The sequence below is a fragment of the Silene latifolia genome, chromosome 9, assembly GCF_048544455.1.
Source record: "Silene latifolia isolate original U9 population chromosome 9, ASM4854445v1, whole genome shotgun sequence".
NCBI lineage: Eukaryota > Viridiplantae > Streptophyta > Magnoliopsida > Caryophyllales > Caryophyllaceae > Silene > Silene latifolia.
Window position 1 is genome coordinate 6205056 of NC_133534.1, and position 20996 is coordinate 6226051.

The 20996-nt window shown below is 35.4% G+C and overlaps 5 protein-coding genes across 6 annotated transcripts; 2 read left to right on the plus strand and 3 right to left on the minus strand.

Moving 5' to 3' along the window:
• Positions 1 to 1080: 1080 nt before the first annotated feature.
• LOC141598871 (protein BIG GRAIN 1-like E) lies at positions 1081 to 2557 on the plus strand. The gene has a single exon (XM_074418684.1). It carries the CDS (start codon positions 1241 to 1243, stop codon positions 2219 to 2221), a length of 981 nt encoding a protein of 326 aa, XP_074274785.1. The 5' UTR covers positions 1081 to 1240; the 3' UTR covers positions 2222 to 2557.
• Positions 2558 to 5647: 3090 nt separating this feature from the next.
• On the plus strand, positions 5648 to 8846 carry LOC141598876 (squamosa promoter-binding-like protein 6). Of its 2 annotated transcripts, XR_012523653.1 has the most exons (4): positions 5648 to 6378; positions 7520 to 7635; positions 7739 to 8298; positions 8633 to 8846. XR_012523653.1 is itself a non-coding variant. In XM_074418689.1 (3 exons), exons 1-3 carry the CDS (start codon positions 5873 to 5875, stop codon positions 8239 to 8241), a joined length of 1125 nt encoding a protein of 374 aa, XP_074274790.1. In that variant the 5' UTR covers positions 5648 to 5872; the 3' UTR covers positions 8242 to 8846. The 2 variants fall into 2 exon arrangements, 1 of the variants encoding a protein (XP_074274790.1); XM_074418689.1 differs by having other exon boundaries at positions 7739 to 8846.
• A 100-nt stretch (positions 8847 to 8946) lies between these two features.
• LOC141598875 (PI-PLC X domain-containing protein At5g67130-like) lies at positions 8947 to 11764 on the minus strand. Its single transcript, XM_074418688.1, has 8 exons — positions 11484 to 11764; positions 11236 to 11367; positions 10648 to 10785; positions 10408 to 10506; positions 9919 to 10222; positions 9593 to 9816; positions 9407 to 9493; positions 8947 to 9167 (listed from the first exon to the last, which is right to left on the minus strand). The coding sequence occupies exons 1-8, from the start codon at positions 11580 to 11582 to the stop codon at positions 9096 to 9098; spliced, it is 1155 nt and encodes a 384-aa protein (XP_074274789.1). The 5' UTR covers positions 11583 to 11764; the 3' UTR covers positions 8947 to 9095.
• LOC141598873 (folate synthesis bifunctional protein, mitochondrial-like) lies at positions 8947 to 14736 on the minus strand. Its single transcript, XM_074418686.1, has 10 exons — positions 14689 to 14736; positions 14417 to 14537; positions 12172 to 14007; positions 11236 to 11367; positions 10648 to 10785; positions 10408 to 10506; positions 9919 to 10222; positions 9593 to 9816; positions 9407 to 9493; positions 8947 to 9167 (listed from the first exon to the last, which is right to left on the minus strand). Exons 2-3 carry the CDS (start codon positions 14484 to 14486, stop codon positions 12452 to 12454), a joined length of 1626 nt encoding a protein of 541 aa, XP_074274787.1. The 5' UTR covers positions 14487 to 14537; positions 14689 to 14736; the 3' UTR covers positions 8947 to 9167; positions 9407 to 9493; positions 9593 to 9816; positions 9919 to 10222; positions 10408 to 10506; positions 10648 to 10785; positions 11236 to 11367; positions 12172 to 12451.
• Positions 14737 to 16949: 2213 nt separating this feature from the next.
• Positions 16950 to 20670, minus strand: LOC141598872 (folate synthesis bifunctional protein, mitochondrial-like). Its single transcript, XM_074418685.1, has 4 exons — positions 20536 to 20670; positions 20228 to 20348; positions 17928 to 19566; positions 16950 to 17080 (listed from the first exon to the last, which is right to left on the minus strand). The coding sequence occupies exons 2-4, from the start codon at positions 20295 to 20297 to the stop codon at positions 17074 to 17076; spliced, it is 1716 nt and encodes a 571-aa protein (XP_074274786.1). The 5' UTR covers positions 20298 to 20348; positions 20536 to 20670; the 3' UTR covers positions 16950 to 17073.
• Positions 20671 to 20996: the final 326 nt, after the last annotated feature.

Genomic DNA, 20996 nt, shown 5'->3' on the forward strand with positions numbered 1-20996 from the left:
GAACGTGGTGGACATTTAGCTAGCAAATTAGACTTTAAAAGCCTTTGGGTTCGAGTTTTGAAAACCTTTTAAACTTGCTATTAAACGGACCTAAACTCGAGTTAATAATTTGATTGGTCCTGTAGTAGTTAACTGTACCAATAGAATCCAAAGTAACAGAGCACTCTTGCTCCCCACAAACTCCAACATAACTCTGCTAGCTTTCACTATCATAAACAAAGGATCAAAATTTATGACCCCCCATTTCCATACTTGGTTCTTCTTTCTCCTCTATAGATAAAGCAATAATCTCACTTTTCTCTTGTGTGGGTCTCTATACTCTATACTCTACATTCTACATATTCTTTTCATTACATTTATCTTTTGAGTATTTCCATCATTTTTTCTATTGATTATTATGTTCCTACTATTATTACTATTATTACTTTTCCGATTTAGTTATTACGGTATTTCTAATATATATATCCTTAGAATAAACTTTAAGTATACGAAACTGATTATAAAAAGATACATAAAAATATTTTACTTTGATTTCAGTAAATATGGTAAATATGCTTGAATTGACACTTTATTAACTCATGATATATTCTTGTGAATTTTTATTTATTAGGGCAGTTAAAAAAAATTGTTTATTTTCACTTTGAAAAACAATGTAAGCAAATACTATAGTATATATACTCCATAACTTAGAAAATTGTAAATAAACACAACCTTGATGAATGGAACCAGGGAGATAGGATTCACTTCGTTACCTCAAAAGAAATGGATGGTCCATTATCACTATTAGATTCATTTTTATATATTATTTCTCCTACACAATTACACATCACTATCTATTACTTAAAGTTTTCAGGATAATATTTAGATCGTTGAGAGAAAATAATAGGAAGGATACAAATTGTGATGAATAGTGTTGCCGTAGATAGTGAATATACTTTTGCATGAGTTAAAATGTAAAATCTTCTTAACGGTTTTATTCATATTTTGCAGATATTATTTAATAAAGGAGCATACTTATTCAGTTTTAATTACAACAAAATTATATTTCTAATTGTATAAATTATTTATACAATTAGACAGAATAAGTATTGAAAAATGAGAAGCACTACTAAAAAATTTTGTCTTATAAAGCACTCATCTCAATTCTCATTACACACAATCATTTCAAATCCATTGACTCCCTCCTTACAAAATCCCCTTAAAGGCCATACTCCATAAAACAACCTCATAAACATCAACCATGTCCACAACAAGTCTTCCAGCTTACAAGAAGCCTCCTCACCAACGAGACGACTCCGGTGAGCTTGACGTCTTTGAAGCCGCACGGTACTTCTCTGACTACAATGACAACAATGCCCTTGTAGGGAGTGAAGAGATAGTAATCAAAGATGGTAGACAACAAGGGTATTTAAGGCAAGGTAGGGCTAGCTTAGACCTACCCTCCTTAAAACAACAACAACATCAACATTACTACAAACAATATCATCAAAACTACACAATTTCACAACAACTACAACAACAACAACAACACCGCGAAGAAAAGAAGAAACACAAGCAACCAAGTTCGCCGGGTGGTAAGATAGCTCATTTTTTAAACTCGATTTTTAACCAAACAATTATGACGTCGAAAAAGAAAAAACAAACAAAATCAACACAATCTATGAAAGATGAAGATGAAAGCCCTAGTGGTAGAAGGAAGAGGAGGAGTAGCATGAGCTATATTCGGTCGACAAATAATAATGTTGTTGTTGATGCAAAATCCATGGATGATTCTTCAAATTTAGGGTTTAGAACACCACCTTCTTATACTATGAGCTCTTCTACAAAACCTTACCAAAATGCCAAGAGTTTTGTTGATTACAAACAAGTTTTAGCAACTTTGTCTAAGTACAAGATTCATGAAAATGGGAATAATGTTAATCTTAAGGATGATAAAATCAAGGGTAACAAAAACGGGATTGTTGAAAAAGCAAAGAATTATGGAAATAGTGTTAATCATGGTGATTATCAAGAGAAGAAAAGAGAAATAATTAAGAAGTTTAATGAAGAAGTTGATGATGGTGCAGAAAGTGATGAAAGTTCTGATCTTTTTGAGCTTAAAATTGATTATGATTTTGAGTTTTGTTCAAGTGGTTTGCCTGTTTATGAAACTACTCATTTGGATAACATCAAGAGACCTTCAACAACAATTACAAGTACTAATGGATCACTTAAACATTAACCATGGTTAATTTAAGTATTTTGTTTTTGTTTTTAAGAATGGATCATCTGTTCCACTTTCGTATTCCATCTTGTGTCTCATCCCTTTAGCTTCTGACATGTCATTATTTATGTAATGTGATTTACACGGTCTTTTCCATGATCAAAATAGGACAGAAGATGGGACACGAAAATGGGACAGATAATTTTATCTCTTTTTTCTTAAGATGTAATGGATGTGTATGTAGATGAGAGGGAGATTGGTTTGAATGGATTTCTTGTTGTAATGGTTTTGATAATAGCATAGTAGTAGTATCTATTGGTTTTGTATTTGTTTCTAATTAGTGTAACTTGATGCAAGAGTTTTGTGTTATGTTGATAATGGAAATATGAAATGCTTGGGTTCGTTTGTAACAACTAGTTTAGTCTGGATTCGAAGTGGTACGTTACCACGATTATGTAGTCGATCAATATCTTCATCTCAAAATTCTAATAATGTTGCATACTAAGACTTCGTTTTAAAGCTCGTTTTAATCCTAACTTATCTCATTTATTTATACGGAGTATTTTTAAGTCGATTAATATCGACTTTAACCATTATAACACGAGACACTATTATACTTGTACCTAGGGCTGTTAATGAGACGAGACAGCTCGCGAGCAACTCGAGCTCGGCTCGGGCTCGGACTCGGCTCGAGAGCTTAACGAGTCCAGCTGAGCAAACGTTGGCTCGGCTCGAAAAGCTTGTGATCGAGCGGCTCAAACTTGTGTAGTTAGATGAGACGATATTACTCATATTTTATAAAAATATTTTGTCATGATTATATATTTGTACCACACATATCAAAAATGTCTTATTGATTTTCCAATATTTGTATAAAACTTTCGAGCCTTGTTATTGAACATATCGAGAGAGAAAAAACGACAATTCAACAATTATATATAGGCTCGAGTTGAGCTCGAGTTTGGTTCGAGCTCACATTAAAGCTCGCAAGCTTGATAACGAGCACAATTTTTTCAAGCTTGAAATCGGCTCAAACTCGAGTTTTACTTTATGAGCACAAGCCGAGCAAGGCCAAGCTCGGGCTCGTTAACACCCCTACTCGTACTATATATATATATATATATATATATATATATATATATATATATATATATATATATATATATATATGTCATATAATCTGTAAAAATCAAATAAAAGTGGAAAAAAAGGATTGGTGAAAACATAGAAGTGTCAAATTCAAGATCACATGAGTAGATTGAGGCAAGATTTATTGATTAGTGACCCACCAACAAATTTTAACTTTAGTAAATCAAGCATCTTTGAATGGTGAAATTATTTATAAGTGGTCACATTTTCTTTTGACTTATTGTTTGGAACAAAAGCACCTTCATGCTTGTTATTATGATGTGTCATCCCAAATAAGTACGACGTACTATATAAAATTTTAAACATTTTAAATTAGGTACTTTCTCAATTCCTCTCTTTCAACTATTTTACGTATTTATTCTTTGTGAGAGTATTTTAATCAAATATAAACAACTAATTGAATGCGAGAAAGTAGGCCAGACCGTGGAATTTGGGAAAATTTCCTTTATCCTATTTATACGGCCTCATTTAACATTGATTTTCAGACAAGTTAATTGTGATCGATATTTTCTTATAATATTAGAGTAGATAGTTATTAACCACCCGTACAAAATTTTAAAAATGATAAAATAAAAAATATATTATGAGAAAAATGATTGTCGAAAACTCATGACATTGATTGATTATAAAAGGCGAGCTCGATGATATATATTACTTCTTTCTATTCGAGTTCGTTTTATAATATAAAACCGTCTCTTATTAGACTTGACGAGAAGTCAAAGGGTATAGGGATCTTGGATCTAATGACCTTGAGTTTTTAAAGTCCATTACTCTTAAACTCAACATGTTTAATTGGCCCAAGATATCGTATAATCGCTCTGTGACGAACTTGTGGGTTTGTGGCCCAACTATAGTTGAGCCTCCTTGCAGAAGGGTGAAAGCCCAAAGCAGTGTGATATCTACTTTTGTTTTCTTAATTTTTCACATAAAATATGGTACTTCTTCCGTCCCAGTAAGTGGTAACATCTACAATTATTCAAGTAGATAAATTTTTTCACAAAATAAAGAAGGAATTTTATTTAACTATTGGAATGACCACCGTAAAAAGAAAAACTCCATCAGTCTCGATTATTTGTTATCCTATTTTATTTGGGGTGTCTCAGTCAATTATCGTCCTTTTTATTTTAGGAACGCATCTGATGAGTAACTTGATCTTTCACACTCAATTTGATTCTCTTTTCTTGATCTTTTTCGTTAAAATCAAAGAATAACAATTGACCGGGACGGAGAGAATAGACAGTAAATTAAGACATGAAACCTTTGCTCAGCTGTGGACCATGCAAAGAAATGGACATGCATCCGTTTCTAACTCGCAACATAAATGGGATGTTCCAAAAGAGCAAAAAGTGGTCCTTATGGCCCCTTAACCTTAAGTACTTAACCTACACAAAAGACTCCATGGGATATTATCCTTAAATAAATGATGTTGAAATCTCACCTAATTTGAGATTAGACTCATCCACTTAATTGGCTTAGTATGCATAATTATCTCTTTGAAATTGAATTGAAATTAATTCTTTCAATTTGTGTCAGTTAATTACAGCTCGTAAAACTAATTAATAAGACAAAAGTAATGAAATTATCGGATCGGATGTTGTTAGCTCTCGTTGATAAGAGGTAAAGGATCATCCGAATTGGATCAAGAAATTTAGATTCAATAGCGTGAGTAAGATCGTATATCAATGTGTCACTAGAAAAAGATAATAGATACTCTATAAATAACATATTTGAAACAATATATTGAGGTTTAAATTATTATTTTTATCATATGCTTATCCAACATATCCATATATTAGTTTGAAAATCAACTCCTTTGCAAATAAGATCAAATAATCAAAAGTATTAATTTAAACCAAAAACTTTAAACAAATCTATTAATTGCAATATACTAGTCAAACCCATCAATAAAACAATACGGAGTACAAAATACATAACTTATGCTAATTACTCCGTACTTGACTTTTAAGAATGATGTCATTGAAAAAGACTGCTATGTGCCTATGTTGACCCTCACTATATGAAAACCTTCCTTAATAACTTCATAACAACAAATCTTCTCTAGTAGTTCTCTGCTTCTCCACTTTGCAATTTGCATTGCTTACTGTTAGGTATTGGTATGTCAAAATCCCATCTTTCTCTACTTTCCATTATACTACTATTTCCGTCTCAGTCATTTGTTTACCTTATATATTCGCTATAAAGGGTATTTTAATCAAACGTAAATAAATGACTGAGACGAAGGAAATGTGTTTTAGAGTTTGATTTATGTGGTGGGTTTGAGTTCATTTTGGACTCGCACATCCTTATTCCCTCCGTCCCAATCATTTGTTTACGTTTTTAATTAAAATACCCGTACATTTCTTGTTGCATTATGTTCCTTTTATTCATCTGATTATTAACTGTTTATCTGAATTGAGAATGTAAAACTATTGTGAAGTTCTTAATTAACCTTTCTTTGGTTAATTATTATGAATTTTTTTTACAGTATTGATTAATTTTTTGCAGGTTGGTTTTGTAAAAATGGATTCTTGGGATGTATGTTTATCTGAGGATTTTGATTTCCAATATGATACTCATGAATATAATAATAATAAGAGCAAATTAATAGGTTGTGAATTCAAACCCTTGTTAGATGATCACACTCAAGAATTAGAGAGACCCGATTTCATGGAAATCGGGTTTTCTGATGAAATTAGTACTGATTATAACAATGTAGTAGCATCTAATGACAAGGGTTTTAGTTTTTCGCTCGTTGATTTGAAGTTGGGTAGGTTTGGAGATAGGGGAATTGGGAAAGATGGTGAATTGTTAGGAGATAATGTGCTTAGGTCAGCCCCTAGAGTCAAGAAATCGCGTTCAACAAGGTCGTGTCTTGAGTCTCCTAGGTGTCAAGTCCATGGTTGCAGTAAGGATCTCAGTTCTTGTAAAGGGTACTACAAGAGGAATAAGGTCTGTAATGAGCATACCAGGGCTGCTAGAGTTATTGTTAGCGGGATGGAGCAGCGGTTTTGTCAGCAATGTAGCAGGTCTTGCTTTTCATCTTTGATCTAGATTAACTTATTTTCTTTATTATACTGTACTGCCTGTTAATTTCGTTTTAATGAATCATTTGTTTACTCTTGGTTTCTCACTTCGTATTTCAAGGACTTAATCGAAGAAAGGTCAATTGCCTGATCTAAGAACCTACTCAAACTAGTGATTTTAAGCATTTTTTTTTTTTTTGCAAAAAGTTATCATTTCATTTCATCAGTGATTTTGAGCATTGATAGTTGAGATATTTGGAATTTCAGAATTTTTTTGGGAGGCACACAATTAATGTTTGTGTGATCAATTCCGTGAAATTTGGAGTTTAAATTGTTTGTGTACATGTCTCTGCTCAGTTATGCTAATCAGTCGGGAGACAGAAGCGTCCTTTGGAACTATGGCCTTTGTTTTTTATTTTTTTTGTTGAAGCTGTCCACGTCGTTGTTTCTGCTCAGTTAACTTTTTAAGCCGGGAGCTAGATACCTCCTTTGGGACATTGACCTCGTGGTATTCAGATAGACCATTGTTAGGTAACCTTAATGTTACTGAGATGAAAAACTTCCAACTAATACCTTGTAAGCAGAAGTTACTATGTTGCATCTAAGTTTACTTGATGGTCCATTTTTTATGTACACAAATATTCACCTGTTTTTTCGATTTTGGAAATTAGATTAAATTGAATTGCATCGTAATACTGACATACAGCTGCACGTCTTTGATTGTGAAGTAACATATACTCTGTAGTAAACTCTTTTCAATCCAAGGTACCGCATTATCTCTGTTGCCGTGTGAGTAAATCTTTGGAAGTGAATTGGTTTCAACAGAGGTTTTAACTTTTAGGACGGTTTTTCATTATGTATGTGATCAAATCCTGACATGTTATCTATTGAGTAACATAAGGGATGGAATTTTTGGCCTCTTTTTCGGCTGGGGAGTTGGTTATGAATGCATTTCCAGTTCATCTTGTCTTGAAGTCAAATACGATCTCTGTGGATCGTGATTGATACCTATGTTGAGCATTAGTCTGTGACTGTTACCTTACTCTTGAGTCTTGACAGCTGAGACCCTCTGTGTTTTGTTTCGTCTGGTTTAAAGTTTCAGCATTATATGCTCATTCACTTTCTAGTGCATTTGATATTCCAGGTTCCATTTTCTGGTTGAATTTGATGATGGAAAACGTAGTTGTCGTAAGCGTCTTGCTGAACATAATAAGCGTCGGAGAAAGCCTCAGTTCCCTTCCAAACCCAGTGAGACAAAAGGTTGTTTGCAAGATCACAAAATCTGGAATTTTTATCTTTTATTGTTACTGCAATTTGCAGGAACCAAGCCTTAATAACTTTTCCCTATTTATTACGTTTTCAGAAGCACTGTTTACTACTACCGTTGACACCGGTATATTTGAAGCGTCGAAATGGGCATATCACGTCAAAACTGAAGATTCCGTAGCAGAAAATATGAAACACATTCCGGGCAATGCCGAAGGCAATATCATCAGCGTGTCAACTTCTAGAAAACTTGACTCGTCTACAGTCCAGCAAACTACTCGTGCTCTCTCTCTCCTGTCATCTCATTTACACAATGGTACCTCAAGTCCACTGCTCAACACGTCACCAGATATTTTTACAGATACCGCTCAGAAAGGGTTTCATGAAACTGCAACATACTTGGTGGAAGCTGATCATGTGCAGCCCAACATGATCAGCACCTCAGTAGACCTGCATCGTCCTGGTGATGGCATTTTAAAGGAATCTGATACAAGAGATACTCAAATAGGCCGTGGAAACGTCCTTAATTTGCTGCAGCTGTCATCTCGTCTTCAGACGATTCAGCAACAAAAGCTCTCAACTGAAAGAGAAGCAGGATAAATAAATGGAGTGGCTTCTTCATTTTCGGGTGGTCCAAAAGACAGTCAATGCATTAAGGTATGCATCATCTCCCTTGAAATAAGAAACATTGTAGCTGTTCTGTTCTGTTCTGTTTTGTTTTGTTTATATGCCTTTTGTTGTTTGGAGGGCATACTTGTTAACTGCTCGAACAAAGAATACAGAGGTTTACATGAAATCTAAACAGCGGAAAAGAGATGAAAGGACAGTCTTAAAACTTAAGACGGTCTGGTACATAATTTAATCGCGTCGTTTTTAGTATTTAGCACATCAATGCTATCCATTTTCTTAATGTTACTGGCGTTTGTCGAAAATAATTAAATTGCAGTGCTGAATTAATTCATGTATGTCTAACTGCATTCTCTGATCACAGTTTTCGCAGGACGATTCAAACAGCTAAACTCATTGAATCCTTACTTCCAGCCAGCAATAATAGTCCTGCAATGTTTGTCAAGCAGCTGAAAGAAGTTTCACATTACTTTGTACATGATCCAAAGTTTCTCTTCTCTCCGATGAGCCTTTGCAATGTAAAGCTGTCGTTATTTTTACTAGACAGTCATTAGTGAAAGACGGTTTCCAACTGAGGTTGAAAGCATTTGTAGAAGAGCTTAATTTCCGTCTTATGTTTGTATATTTTAAGCTAAAGAATACGCAGATTTCATAAAAATTGCTGATTCTAATGCTAAGAAATACGCTCAGTCAAGATACTTTTAAACGAGTCTGATTTAAATAGGCGTTTGATTCTATAGCTCTGAAAGTCCAAAATCCTTAGAAGTCCATCAACACACCAACATTAATCAAAAGTTCAGACGATATATGACTGACTATATCTGAGATTAGTCAGTTGAGTTAGATGAAAGAATGCTGGCGATAGTTCTGCAGTGTCTTGGCCTTGCGGTTGATCCAGTCTGTAACGCAAATTACAAACCACACATTAGAAACAGTAGTAATCAGGTAACGCTGCTGGTAAATGATGATCGAGCTGAAAATTAACACGATTGCAACCATGTTCTTGACACCACGACATGAAATGGCGCTACGCAACTTTACCCATTAATGATGATCACACAATAATACCAAACGAATGAGCTGTGACAAAAACGTTGCAAGCGGTTTAGTTTAGCTGAGTTTTTAACGAAAGATTTACCTTACAAGCATGAACATCACTGCAACCGCACATCAGCTCTCCATTCAGAACATCTATTGCTTGGAATGCCCCTCCTCCATCACTTCTCTGTTATGCAGTGTAAGATTAACTGATTATGAAGTTCTTATGGTAAAAATGATACAGAAGATACGGTAATTAACTAATTATAAGGTAAGTAAATGCGACCTTGTAGTAATCAACAGCGACGAAGTTAGCCCATCTGTGACCTGCAGCTAAATAACAAGTTTGAAGCATCTGAATGAGTTCCTTGGAGTTGTCTTCACATGCAGTTAGCTTCAATGGAATTGTCTTGAAATGGTTTACTAATACCAATGATTTGGTTCGATCGTTCAAGGTAGCCGACTCATTTCGCTTTGGACATTTCCCTCGTTCCATTCCATGATTCCCAACTGCAAACATGGTATTCAGAGATAGTACAAAATTTGTAATAGAAATATAGGTTTAACGAGTATGGCGGATTAAACAGAAGGGATTAAGAGCTATAGACTCACATTGATTTTCAACCATGTAATCCCACTGATACGCGATTCCTTCACTCTGTTGCTTACTCTTGTCAGAGGTGAAAACAATAAGCCTCTGATTCTTACCAACCATATCCTTAACCAAAGGCCAATCTCCGCCATTTTTAGGCATCCTTGATAGAGGAAACCAGTACTTCATCAAACCCGACTCCCTGAAAACTCTTGTAAGGCCTTTTGGAGATGTTACATAGTCTTCCAAGATTAATGTCACAATTTCTGATGGATTCTTCGACATGAAGGCTTCAATCTCCTTGCATGCATCGATGGCTCGTTGCTTCATGCATAGAAAAGGGCTATAGTAATTAGTAACTGATTTTCAAACAACTGTGAAAGTAATTATCAAGACTTTGTCAAATTGAGTACTGGTTTTAATAAACACGGTACTGTAAAAAGTTTTAGACCCTGTCGGATATAAGTATTGCAGTAAATCCTGAATTACAGATGCAGGTTGATGCTTACAAATGCAGTGAAGGCATGGCATTTTCCTTGGAAAGAATGGCACAACCATACATCTCCGTTGTAGTCATATGTATCTAGCATCAGTGCTCGAACACCGTTCTGCAGATAAAACTCAAGCTTTGTCAATTACCATTCTACTGTGTCATCTGTTGACAGGACAACGTCTGATACGACACAACACTTGATTTTAAACCAGAAAAATGAAATTTAATTCACAAAATACTGGCCCGACAAACTCACATTTAGCTGTTGTGTAAGACTGTCTTCTTGATTTGTCAAAGTGACAGTCGGAACTTTGGCTTCTTCAACATCGGCTTTGATAGCAAAGGAATTGTGAGTTGTTAAGAATGCATACTTGTTGAAAGGCAGTGAATTATTCTGTAAGCACAAAAAAGCAGGAAGATATAAACATAATACATGCATTTGAAGCAAAATGCTATCTAATTCTCAAATTTCATGTCAACCATATGCAAGTTCCCAGACTGCAGACGGTTTTGGCTAGTTACCAAACATTCGGAATTACTCGGGATAGAGTTTAAATTTGTAGCATTCACCCTGGCTTACAATTCAACAGTACAGGATTTAGCAATCAAGGACTCAAAAGTAGATTATTCAGTTTACCAGTCAATCCCTTAACCGCAAATGATGGGTAAGGGGTCATATACGCGGTTTTAACAAGATCATTACTCAAAAATCAAACTTGATTGCAAGTAAATAATTATGTCAGTTAATCCAGTACTCAAAAATCAATGGTTGTACAATCATCATTTCAACTCTAAAGAACCCGAAAAATAAATCAGATAAAAATGACAGAAATGCAGCAATTACCAAAAGTTTGAATGGATTAGTGGCAGTTGATCTAACACATCTAGAATTGAAGAACCTTGGCCTCGGATATCGACAGTTGAAACAGTACAAACCAGCACCACAATCTGAATTACTTGAGCAACTTTCTAGTAACTGCCATTCAACATATAAAAACATAACCAACTAATGCAAAATTTGAATCCTTACTCCGCCACTGACTCATTTACGTAATTACGTATATACGAGTAGAGATGCATGGTTGCATGTACCTTACAGTTATGGTTAGAGCAAGAAGGAGACACAGCAAGAGATTTTTGTAAGATGATTAAGCAAAATACAACCATAAATAATTCACTTTTAGAACCCATCTTAGTTTATAAATATAAATATTAATTTCTGATTAAGTTAATTTGTTGCTCATATTTCTGAACTGTTACATTAAATTGGTATTTTTTTTTTTTAAGAAAAGAGAAAATGAAGAAATAAAGTGAACAGAAAATTCAACTGACAGGAACATGTAACTGTGTGGTATAGAGGGTTCATGGACCATATGGGATATTCTTCTTCATAGGAATATCAGATTCTCGTTCACATTTTGTGTCTTATCTCGTGTCTCACTATTTTCTCCTTCTGACACATCGTTTATTTGAGAGGCATTGTGTCACAAAATACAAACAATGGAACACGAGATGACACACAAAAATAGGACAAATAATCTCGACTCTTATACCATGATATTTATGATATGGGTTTCAAGACTATAAATATCAGACTTTTAAGTTTTAACTCCTTTTCTATACAAAATAAATGGTCCACATTTTCACGTATTATGTTTAAGCCTAATTTTGACCTATTCTTTATAAGGTAGATCATAATTTCACACTCAATAAAAGTTTAGCACCAGATTTCCTTGAAAAAAAAATAAACCCCATGTAAAAGTGAAAATGGACATATCACCTGTCGTATCGTGTCTTTCGCATTCACAAGAAGGACGAGAGTATTATTCGAGTGCTCAAGACATCGAATAAAGGTTTAGATGAGAACAATTTAGTTTCACATCAATATACAAAAAATGAGCAAAACTTGGTGATTAGGTGAGAAATACAAATCCGAAATCTCCCTCTCATAAACAAGGTTTAAGGAGCGACAAGTATGCAAAAAGCTGCTGAACAGGACTCTCCTAATGATTGTCGGGGTTGTCATTCACCGGGAAGTACTCTATTCGTTCAGCATCGTTTTAGAGCAAAGTTCTAGAGAGGCACATGTTCTGATTCTGAGGGACATCTCTAAAAAGAAGCCCTTGTAGAAGCTGAAGGGAGGATGACGATTCTGTTTTGTCAAGCATAGCATCACATAGCTTAACAGCATCTCTGCAATCCCTTACATTGTGCACTCTAACAATATTTGCACCACCCAAAATTCCAGCAGTTATAGCAGCCACTGTTGCAGGATCCCGTTCTGTTGCCACAGGCCGATCACAAATTTCTGCCAAAAACCTCTTTCTCGAGGGTCCGATTAGAATAGGGCTGTTAGCCAGGGCCAAACTCGTCTTCCCTATCTCTTTTCGTATTCTTTTCAAGCCCATTAAAATCTCTAAATTTTGCTTGGTATTCTTTGAAAATCCAACGCCGGGATCAGAAATTATCCTCCATGCAGGTATACCTGATAATTCCGCACCCGTGACCCTGGAGCTCAACTCTGAGCCCACTTGCTTGCATACATCGTCGTAGTTTAAATTTTCGGGATTTTGCATAGTAGTCGGGTCTCCTCTCATGTGCATCGCTATATAAGGCACTTTAAGGCCTGCAATAACGTTAAACATTTCGGGATCTAATTGTCCTCCAGAGACATCATTGACTATATGTGCTCCCTTCTTGACTGCTTCAGAAGCAACTTTTGAATAGAAAGTGTCGACCGATAAAATTTTCCCTTCTTCTTCGACCATGTCCTTGACTGCATCTAGGATTGGAATTAGTCTTTCTACTTCTTCCTCGGGAGAAATCAAAGTTGCCATCGGCCTTGTTGATTGCGCACCAAGATCAATTATATCAGCACCTTCTGAAATCATTTGACGGACCTGAGTAATTGCATTTTCCACAGATTGAAACTTCCCTCCATCACTAAAACTATCTGGGGTCAAATTCAAAATCCCCATTATAGAAGTTTTACATGACCAATCCCACAATCTATTCCCAACTGGCAATACCCTCCTAAGCATTCCATCCTTCCCAATGAGGGACTCCCCGCCGAGTTTATCCCACCCTTCAAATAACCCACCAGTGAATCTCGACAATGAATGCGACAACGAATGCCACGATGCAACCGTGTCATCTTCTATATTATATCCAAGCAAATCAATTAAAGGGGCCATTACAAACGGTCGTTCCCACATCCGCTCATGGGGAATAGTAAGAATGTCGGAGCTTACTCTATAACTCCCATAAAAAAGAATGTCCAAGTCCATAGTCCTAGGGCCATATTTTTCAGTTCGACCCAAATCCCTCTCGATTTTCTTAAGTACCCCTAACAGTTCATGAGGCCCGAGTTTTGTGAACCCTCTCACTGCCGAACTTAAAAACTTTGGCTGCTTCGTTACATTGGCAGGACCCGTCTCATATAAGCAACTATTCCTTGTCACATTTATGCCTGATTTGTTCATCAGTTGCATTGCTTGATCAATATTATTTAGCCTGTCCCCTAGATTGCTCCCTACTCCAATTACAACTTCTTGCTCCTTAGAACGAACTTCAATGGAAGCATCCGACATTGAATGAAGAAATGAAAATTGTGAGGCTGCCAAAACACCATAACACACATTTCAGACTCCGGTTAACTAAAGTAATCCTTCAACTTATAACAAAGAATACAATTTTTATGATTCTGGTAAATCATCAAAAACCCATTGAATTTCAAATGATTTTTCTCCCCATTTTAATCATACACTCAATTTCAAATGATTTTTTTAGCATTACAGAAAACAACTTCCCTAAACTTCAATAATTCAGCACAACAAAAAACAACATTTACCCAGTGCCTCAATAGCTCCCGTAAATTGCGAGCTAAGGACAACCCAAAGAGGATTTTTCCGAATAACCCAAGATGAAAATTGCGGCGGGAACTACCTCATAATTCAAATGATCAACAGACAATGTATAAAAAAAGTCAGAAAACCTAAATTAAAACAAAAAGATTCGAACTTTACCTCTAATACATTTGGGAACTCCATTAATAACTGACTTGGAGGGTTTAAGCAGCTTGATTAAATTAATCATATCTCTAAATTCCAATCCCTTCTTCACAAATTACCAAATTGATTTATAATTCTGGTAAATCATCAAAAACCCATTGAATTTTGAGCATAGTTTTAACCAAATTAGCCAATTAAAACATAAGAATTATCAAATTAGTGAAAAGGGCAAATGAATAAATTCGAATACTAATTAAAAAAAGTTAAAATTCGAGCAAAAAGATTACCTTTTTAGAGGACCCATTAGAGTGTTGATTGAAGAGATGAAAGTTGGTAAAAATGTGAGACAGTTTATGGTAAAAGTTGGCCGAGGTGAAGTATCGATGTTTCACTCTCATGAAAGGGGTTTACTTAGGGTTTAATAAGTACATAATCTAGCCGATTTGAGTTTGAGTTCGAGTTCAAGTTCGGATGAGCTTGATGACCATTTTGGAAACTCAAAGCTCAAGTATGGAAACTCGTTGGACTCTACAAAATTGAAGTTTAAGATTAGCTCGGTAATAGGATAAAACTTGGTTTGGGATCGGTTGAGTTATTATTTTATTATTAAAAGTATATAATTAATTAAGAAAAAATTATAAAATGTTGGAAATAAATAAATATAATTTTAAAATATAAATATTATCAAAGCTCAGCTCGATTAAGATTAGTTTGAATAGAGTCGAGCATGTTATGCACTTTTGCTTGTTTATTACGAAGTGCAACACTGTGCTAAGAGGCTTTTTTACTATTGAAAAATAATTGTGCCAAGAGAGTTTTAATACTCTAATATTAAAATAATAAGTATGAAAATTAGTGAACATTCTACCACACATGTATGTACTGGTAAATAATACATATGAAATTATGAATGGTGTATTATCGGATATTCGGATCTGGTGGAAAAAATAAATCTCTCTCTTTCTCCAAATGGAGTAAATGGTTTCAGCAATGCAGCATTGCAACTTCTATAACTGATCATTTTTCGGAATACTTTTTATTTTTCCTCTTTGTGCTCCAAGTAAGTTCGGGAAAAGGCCAATCTCCGCCGTTTATAGGCATCCTTGATAGAGGGAACCAGTACTTCATCAAACCCGGCTCCTTGAAAACTCTAGTAAGGCCTTTTGGTTTAGTGACAGTCTTCCAAGATTAATGGCACAATTTCTGATGGATTCTTCGACATAAAGGCTTCAATTTCCTTGCATGCATCGTTGGCTCGTTGCTTCGTACATAAAAAAGGGCTAAAGTAAGTGATTTTTGAGTAACTTTGAAAGTAATTTTCAAGACTGTCAAATTAAATTTTGTGACCCTGTCGGAAAAAAGTAATTGCAGTAAATCCTGAATTAAAGATGCAGTTTGATGCTTACCAATGCAGTACAGGTATGACATTTTCCTTCGAAAGAATGGCATGCACAACCATACATCAGCGCTCGAACAACATTCTGCAGATAAAACTCAAGCTATGTCAATTACCATTCTAATCGTAAATGTACTCTTTCAATCACATATACTCTATACAAACTGAGATGTATATGTATTTATATTGACACTTCATTTCGGCTGTGTAATGTGTCAACACGACAAAACTGATACGACTCAACACGTAATTTTAAGCCAAAAACATGAAATTTAATTCAAAAACACCGGGCACGACAATTAAACACTTGTAGCTCAGTTTGAGTGACAGAGTCATAGATATGAATGTAACACAATCCATATAAGTAACAGGCTCACATTTAGCTGTTGTGCAAGACTGTCTTCTTGATTTGTCAAAGTAACAGTTGGAACTTTGGATTCTTAAAGATCAGCTTGTAGCGGACTCGTTTCGCACTTTCGTGTTTATAACATTCCCCTTTTGCTTACAGTTCAATAGTACAAATTTAGCAATTTGGGAGAATTGTTCAGTTTTCTGCCACAGCAGATTACATAACAATATACCAGTACCTCAAACCCTTCCGCGTATGCTGGGTAGGGTCACATTGGCGGATTTTCCATGAGTAACTGTGTTCTATGGATCCACAACATCGAAAATAAGAGTTTTTCTGTGCATTTTGCCTAATAATTGTATTAAGAAATTAAAATCTACAAATGTTGCTTATTAATATCTAGGGTCCTAATATCTATAAAGTATTTTCCGGTCCGTCACGAGGATCGGACATACATTGTTAGGTCTTGGGTTTAAAACTTAGAGGGTTAAGCACAAAAAGAACACATAATCCAGTTTAGAGGCATGAGAATGGTTCATCCTAAAATCAATTCGCAACACGAGGCATACGTGAAATGCACACAAAGGAGGTATAACAGAACATTACTCAAAAATCAAATCTGATTGCAAGTAGACAATTATGCCAATTAATTCAACAAGATCTTTGTAAGGTATGGTACTCAAAAATCAATGTGTGAAACCATTTATGCAATTCCTTATAATCAACATTGTAAAATCAACCTCTCAATTCTAAATAACCCGAAAAATAAATCAAATAAAAATGACAGAAATGCAGCAATTACCACAAGTTTGAATGGATTAGTGGCAGTTGATCTAACACATCTAGAATTAAAGAACCTTGGCCTCGGATATCGACAGTTGAAACAGTACAAACCAGCACCACAATCTGAATTACTTGAGCAACTTTCTAGTAACTGTCAAGAAACATACAACATTACAACAACATCAATAACATAAGTGCCTTAATCCCAAAATGATTTGAGGTGGTTGACAAGAATCATCTTTCAGAACCATCCCGGAATGATCGCACAACTCAATATGCGAAAATATAGAAAAATAAGAGTGAAAAGCAAAAAGGGGTGAAACATACTACAAAAGTCAAGCTAAACTTGTAGGTTTGAAGATCAAAGCTAAAGCTTAGAATTTAAATCGAATATAAAAATTAAAAGGTAAAACCATTTTTGAAAAATCGAAGTAAAAAGATAATGTTACGGAATACCTTAAAAGTATACATTTGTCAGTGGCGGAGCAAGTATGGGCTAGCATCAGGAACCATTAAAAAAATTGACTCCGTCACCGACTCATTTACAAATGTACGAGTAGAGATGCATGATTGCATGTACCCTAATTTCACGCTTCATGTTCAAGCCTAATTTCCTTGTAAAAAAAGGAAAAAAAAAAGCCAAATTTGGACCTATTCTCTTTTAGGTAGATCATAATTTTACACTCAATAAAAGTTTAGCACCAGATTTCCCTGAAAAAAAAATGTTAAAAGACCCGATGAAGGGGGAAAATGGACATATCGCCTGTCGTATCGTGTCTTTCGCAAGCACCAACAATTAGATGACTATAATGAGGGAAGAGAGTATTATTCGAGTACTTAAAATAAAAGTAAAACTCGAATAAAAGTCTAGATAAGAACAAATTTAGTTACACATCATTTTACAAAAATAGAGTAAAACTAGGTGATTAGGGAGAAATACAAATCCGAAATCTCCCTCTCATAAACAGCGTTTAAGGAGCAACAAGTAGGAAGCTCACCGGTATGCAAGAAGTTGTTGAACACGACTCCTCTGATGATTGTCGGGTTGTGATGCATGGCGACGTACTCTTTCTTCCTGTATCATCGTATTTACAAGAAAGTTTGAGAGGCACATGTTCTGAGGGACATCTTTAAAAAGAATCCCTCGTACACTCTGAACGTATGGTGACGGCCCTGTTTTCTCAAGCATAGCATCACATAGCATAACAGCATCTCTGCAATCCCTTACATTATGCACTCTAACAATATTTGCACCACCCAAAATTCCAGCAGTTATAGCAGCCACTGTTACAGGATCTCGTTCTGTTGCCACAGGCCGATCACAAATTTCTGCCAAAAACCTCTTTCTCGAAGGTCCAATTAGAAGAGGGCCGTTAGCCAGGGCCAAACTCGACTTCCCTATCTCTTTTCGTATTCTTTTCAAGCCCATTAGAATCTCTAAATTTTGCTTGGTATTCTTTGAAAATCCAACGCCAGGATCAGAAATTATCCTCCATGCAGGTATACCTGATGATTCTGCACCCGTGACCCTGGAGCTCAACTCCGATCCCACTCGCTCACATACATCGTCGTAGTTTAAATTTTCGGAATTTCGCATAGTAGTCGGGTCTCCTCTCGTGTGCATCGCTATATAAGGCACTTTAAGGCCCGCAATAACGTTGCACATTTCGGGATCTAATTGTCCTCCAGAGACATCATTAACTATATGTGCTCCCTTCTTGACTGCTTCGGAAGCAACTTTTGAATAGAAAGTGTCCACCGATAAAAATTTTCCTTCTTCTTCGACCATGTCCTTGACTGCATCTAGGATTGGAATAAGTCTTTCTAGTTCTTCCTCGGAAGAAATCGAAGTTGCCATCGGCCTTGTTGATTGCGCACCAAGAGCAATTATATCAGCACCTTCTGCAATCATTTGACGGACCTGAGTAATTGCATTTTCCACAGATTGAAACTTCCCTCCATCACTAAAATTATCTGGGGCCAAATTCAAAATCCCCATTATAGAAGTTCCACATGACCAATCCCATAATCTATTCCCAACTGGCAATACCCTCCTGATCATTCCATCCTTCCCAATGAGGGACTCCCCGCCGAGTTTATCCCACTCTTCAAATAACCCACTTGAGAACCTTGACAATGAATGCGACAATGAATGCCACAATGCAACAGTGTCGTTTTCTACATTATATCCAAGCACATCAATTAAAGGGGCCATCACAAACGGTCGTGCCCACATCCGCTCATGGGGAATAGTAAGATTGTCGGAGCTTACTCTATAACTCCCATAAAAAAGAATGTCCAAGTCCATAGGCCTAGGGCCATATTTTTCAGCTCGACCTAAATCCCTCTCGATTTTCTTAAGTACCCCTAACAGTTCATGAGGCCCGAGTTTTGTGAACCCTCTCACTGCCGAATTTAAAAACTTTGGCTGATTGGATGTATTGGCAGGGCCCGTCTCATATAAGCAACCATGCCTTGTCACATTTATGCCTGATTTGTTCATTAGTTGCAAAGCTTGTTCCATATTATTTAGCCTATCCCCTAGATTGCTACCAAATCCAATTAAAACTTCTTGCTCCTTAGAACAAACTTCAATGGATGCATCTGACACTGAATGAAGAAATGAAAGTTGCGAGGCTGCCAAAACACAATAACACACTTTTCAAACTCCGGTTAACTAAAATATTCCTTCAGCTTATAACAAAGAATGCAATTTTCCAGCCAATTCTTTGTCTATCCCTCTTTATGTAACTTGGCCTCAGTAATTCAGTATCATTCTATCGATTACAATATTCCCCACAACTTCTCAAAATGTATAAAGATGCAAGATGTTGAACATACATGTTTTCACCTCCAGGACCGCCACCAACCCCTACTCCTCGACCCTTCAATAAATTCAGCGCAATTGAAAAATGGGTATCCAAGATATCAATCAAACAACTTAATTATATCGAATTCATGAACTCTACACCTAAACCCATTCTCCCCAATTTAATCATACACTCAATTTCAAATGATTTTTCGAGCATTAAAGAAGACAACTTACCTAAACTTCAATAATTCAGCTACACAGTAATAAAAATTATACAAATCTAATACTCCGTAATAAACAACAACATTACCCCCGTGCCTCAATGGCTCCCCTAAATTGCGGGCTAATGACAACACAAAGAGGCTTTTTTTCGAATAACCCAAGATGAAAATTGCGCCAGAACTACCTCATAATTCAAAATTATCAACAGAGAGTATAAAATAAAGTCAGAAAACCTAAATTAAAACTGAAAGATTCGAGCTTTACCTCTAATACACTTGGGAACTCCATTAATAAGTGATTTGGAGGGTTTAAGCAGCTTGATTAAATTACTCATGTCTCTAAATTCCAAAGCTTTCTTCACAACTTACCAATTTAATTTATAATTCTGGTAAATCATCAAAAACCCATTAAATTTTGATAATTAATGACAGAAATAAACACAACTGGGCATTAATTTTAGCATAATGTTAAATTAGAATCACAATTAAAACATAAAAAATCATCAAATTAGTCAAAAGGGCATATGAATAAATTCAAAGATTAATTTAAAAAAAATCGAGCAAATACATTACCTTTTTAGAGACCCATTAGAGTGTATTGACGGAAGAGATGAAAGTTTGTAAATGTTTGTTAAAATGCGGGACAGTTTATGGTAAGATGCCAAGGTGGAGTAAGATGTTTCACTCTCATGGAAGGGGTTTAGTTAGGGTTTAATTAAGTAGGTAATCGAGTCGATTTGAGGTTGAGTTCTAGTTTGAAATCGGTTTGGAAATTTAAGCTCAAGTTTAGACTAGGCTTGAAAATTGAAATCGCCGGCGACCAATTTGGTTAAAGGCTCAAGTTCAATTAATTCTTTATCTATTCACATATATTAGAAAAAGTGGAACAACATATGAAATAGGAGGTAGTATTTTATTTCATTACGATCTAATTAGATAATTGAATTATAAGCAAAATTATAAAGCAATAAAAAATAAAATTTTAAATAAATAGTTCTAATACTAAAATAATAAATAATACCCCGTACTTTGTA

What these genes read in the sequence shown, in the direction of transcription:
- LOC141598871 (XM_074418684.1), top strand. Translation starts at nt 1,241, where the DNA reads ATGTCCACAACAAGTCTTCCAGCTTACAAGAAGCCTCCTCACCAACGA.
- LOC141598876 (XM_074418689.1), top strand. Translation starts at nt 5,873, where the DNA reads ATGGATTCTTGGGATGTATGTTTATCTGAGGATTTTGATTTCCAATAT. An exon ending in TTTTGTCAGCAATGTAGCAG is followed by an intron (nt 6,379 to 7,519) that starts GTCTTGCTTTTC and finishes TTGATATTCCAG; the next exon opens with GTTCCATTTTCTGGTTGAAT. An exon ending in CAAACCCAGTGAGACAAAAG is followed by an intron (nt 7,636 to 7,738) that starts GTTGTTTGCAAG and finishes TTACGTTTTCAG; the next exon opens with AAGCACTGTTTACTACTACC.
- LOC141598875 (XM_074418688.1), bottom strand. Translation starts at nt 11,582, where the DNA reads ATGGGTTCTAAAAGTGAATTATTTATGGTTGTATTTTGCTTAATCATC. An exon ending in GTCTTACACAACAGCTAAAT is followed by an intron (nt 10,507 to 10,647) that starts GTGAGTTTGTCG and finishes TTTTATCTGCAG; the next exon opens with AACGGTGTTCGAGCACTGAT. An exon ending in GTGATGTTCATGCTTGTAAG is followed by an intron (nt 9,168 to 9,406) that starts GTAAATCTTTCG and finishes TTTGCGTTACAG; the next exon opens with ACTGGATCAACCGCAAGGCC.
- LOC141598873 (XM_074418686.1), bottom strand. Translation starts at nt 14,486, where the DNA reads ATGATTAATTTAATCAAGCTGCTTAAACCCTCCAAGTCAGTTATTAAT. An exon ending in AGTTCCCAAATGTATTAGAG is followed by an intron (nt 14,008 to 14,416) that starts GTAAAGTTCGAA and finishes GTGTTTTGGCAG; the next exon opens with CCTCACAATTTTCATTTCTT.
- LOC141598872 (XM_074418685.1), bottom strand. Translation starts at nt 20,297, where the DNA reads ATGAGTAATTTAATCAAGCTGCTTAAACCCTCCAAATCACTTATTAAT. An exon ending in AGTTCCCAAGTGTATTAGAG is followed by an intron (nt 19,567 to 20,227) that starts GTAAAGCTCGAA and finishes GTGTTTTGGCAG; the next exon opens with CCTCGCAACTTTCATTTCTT.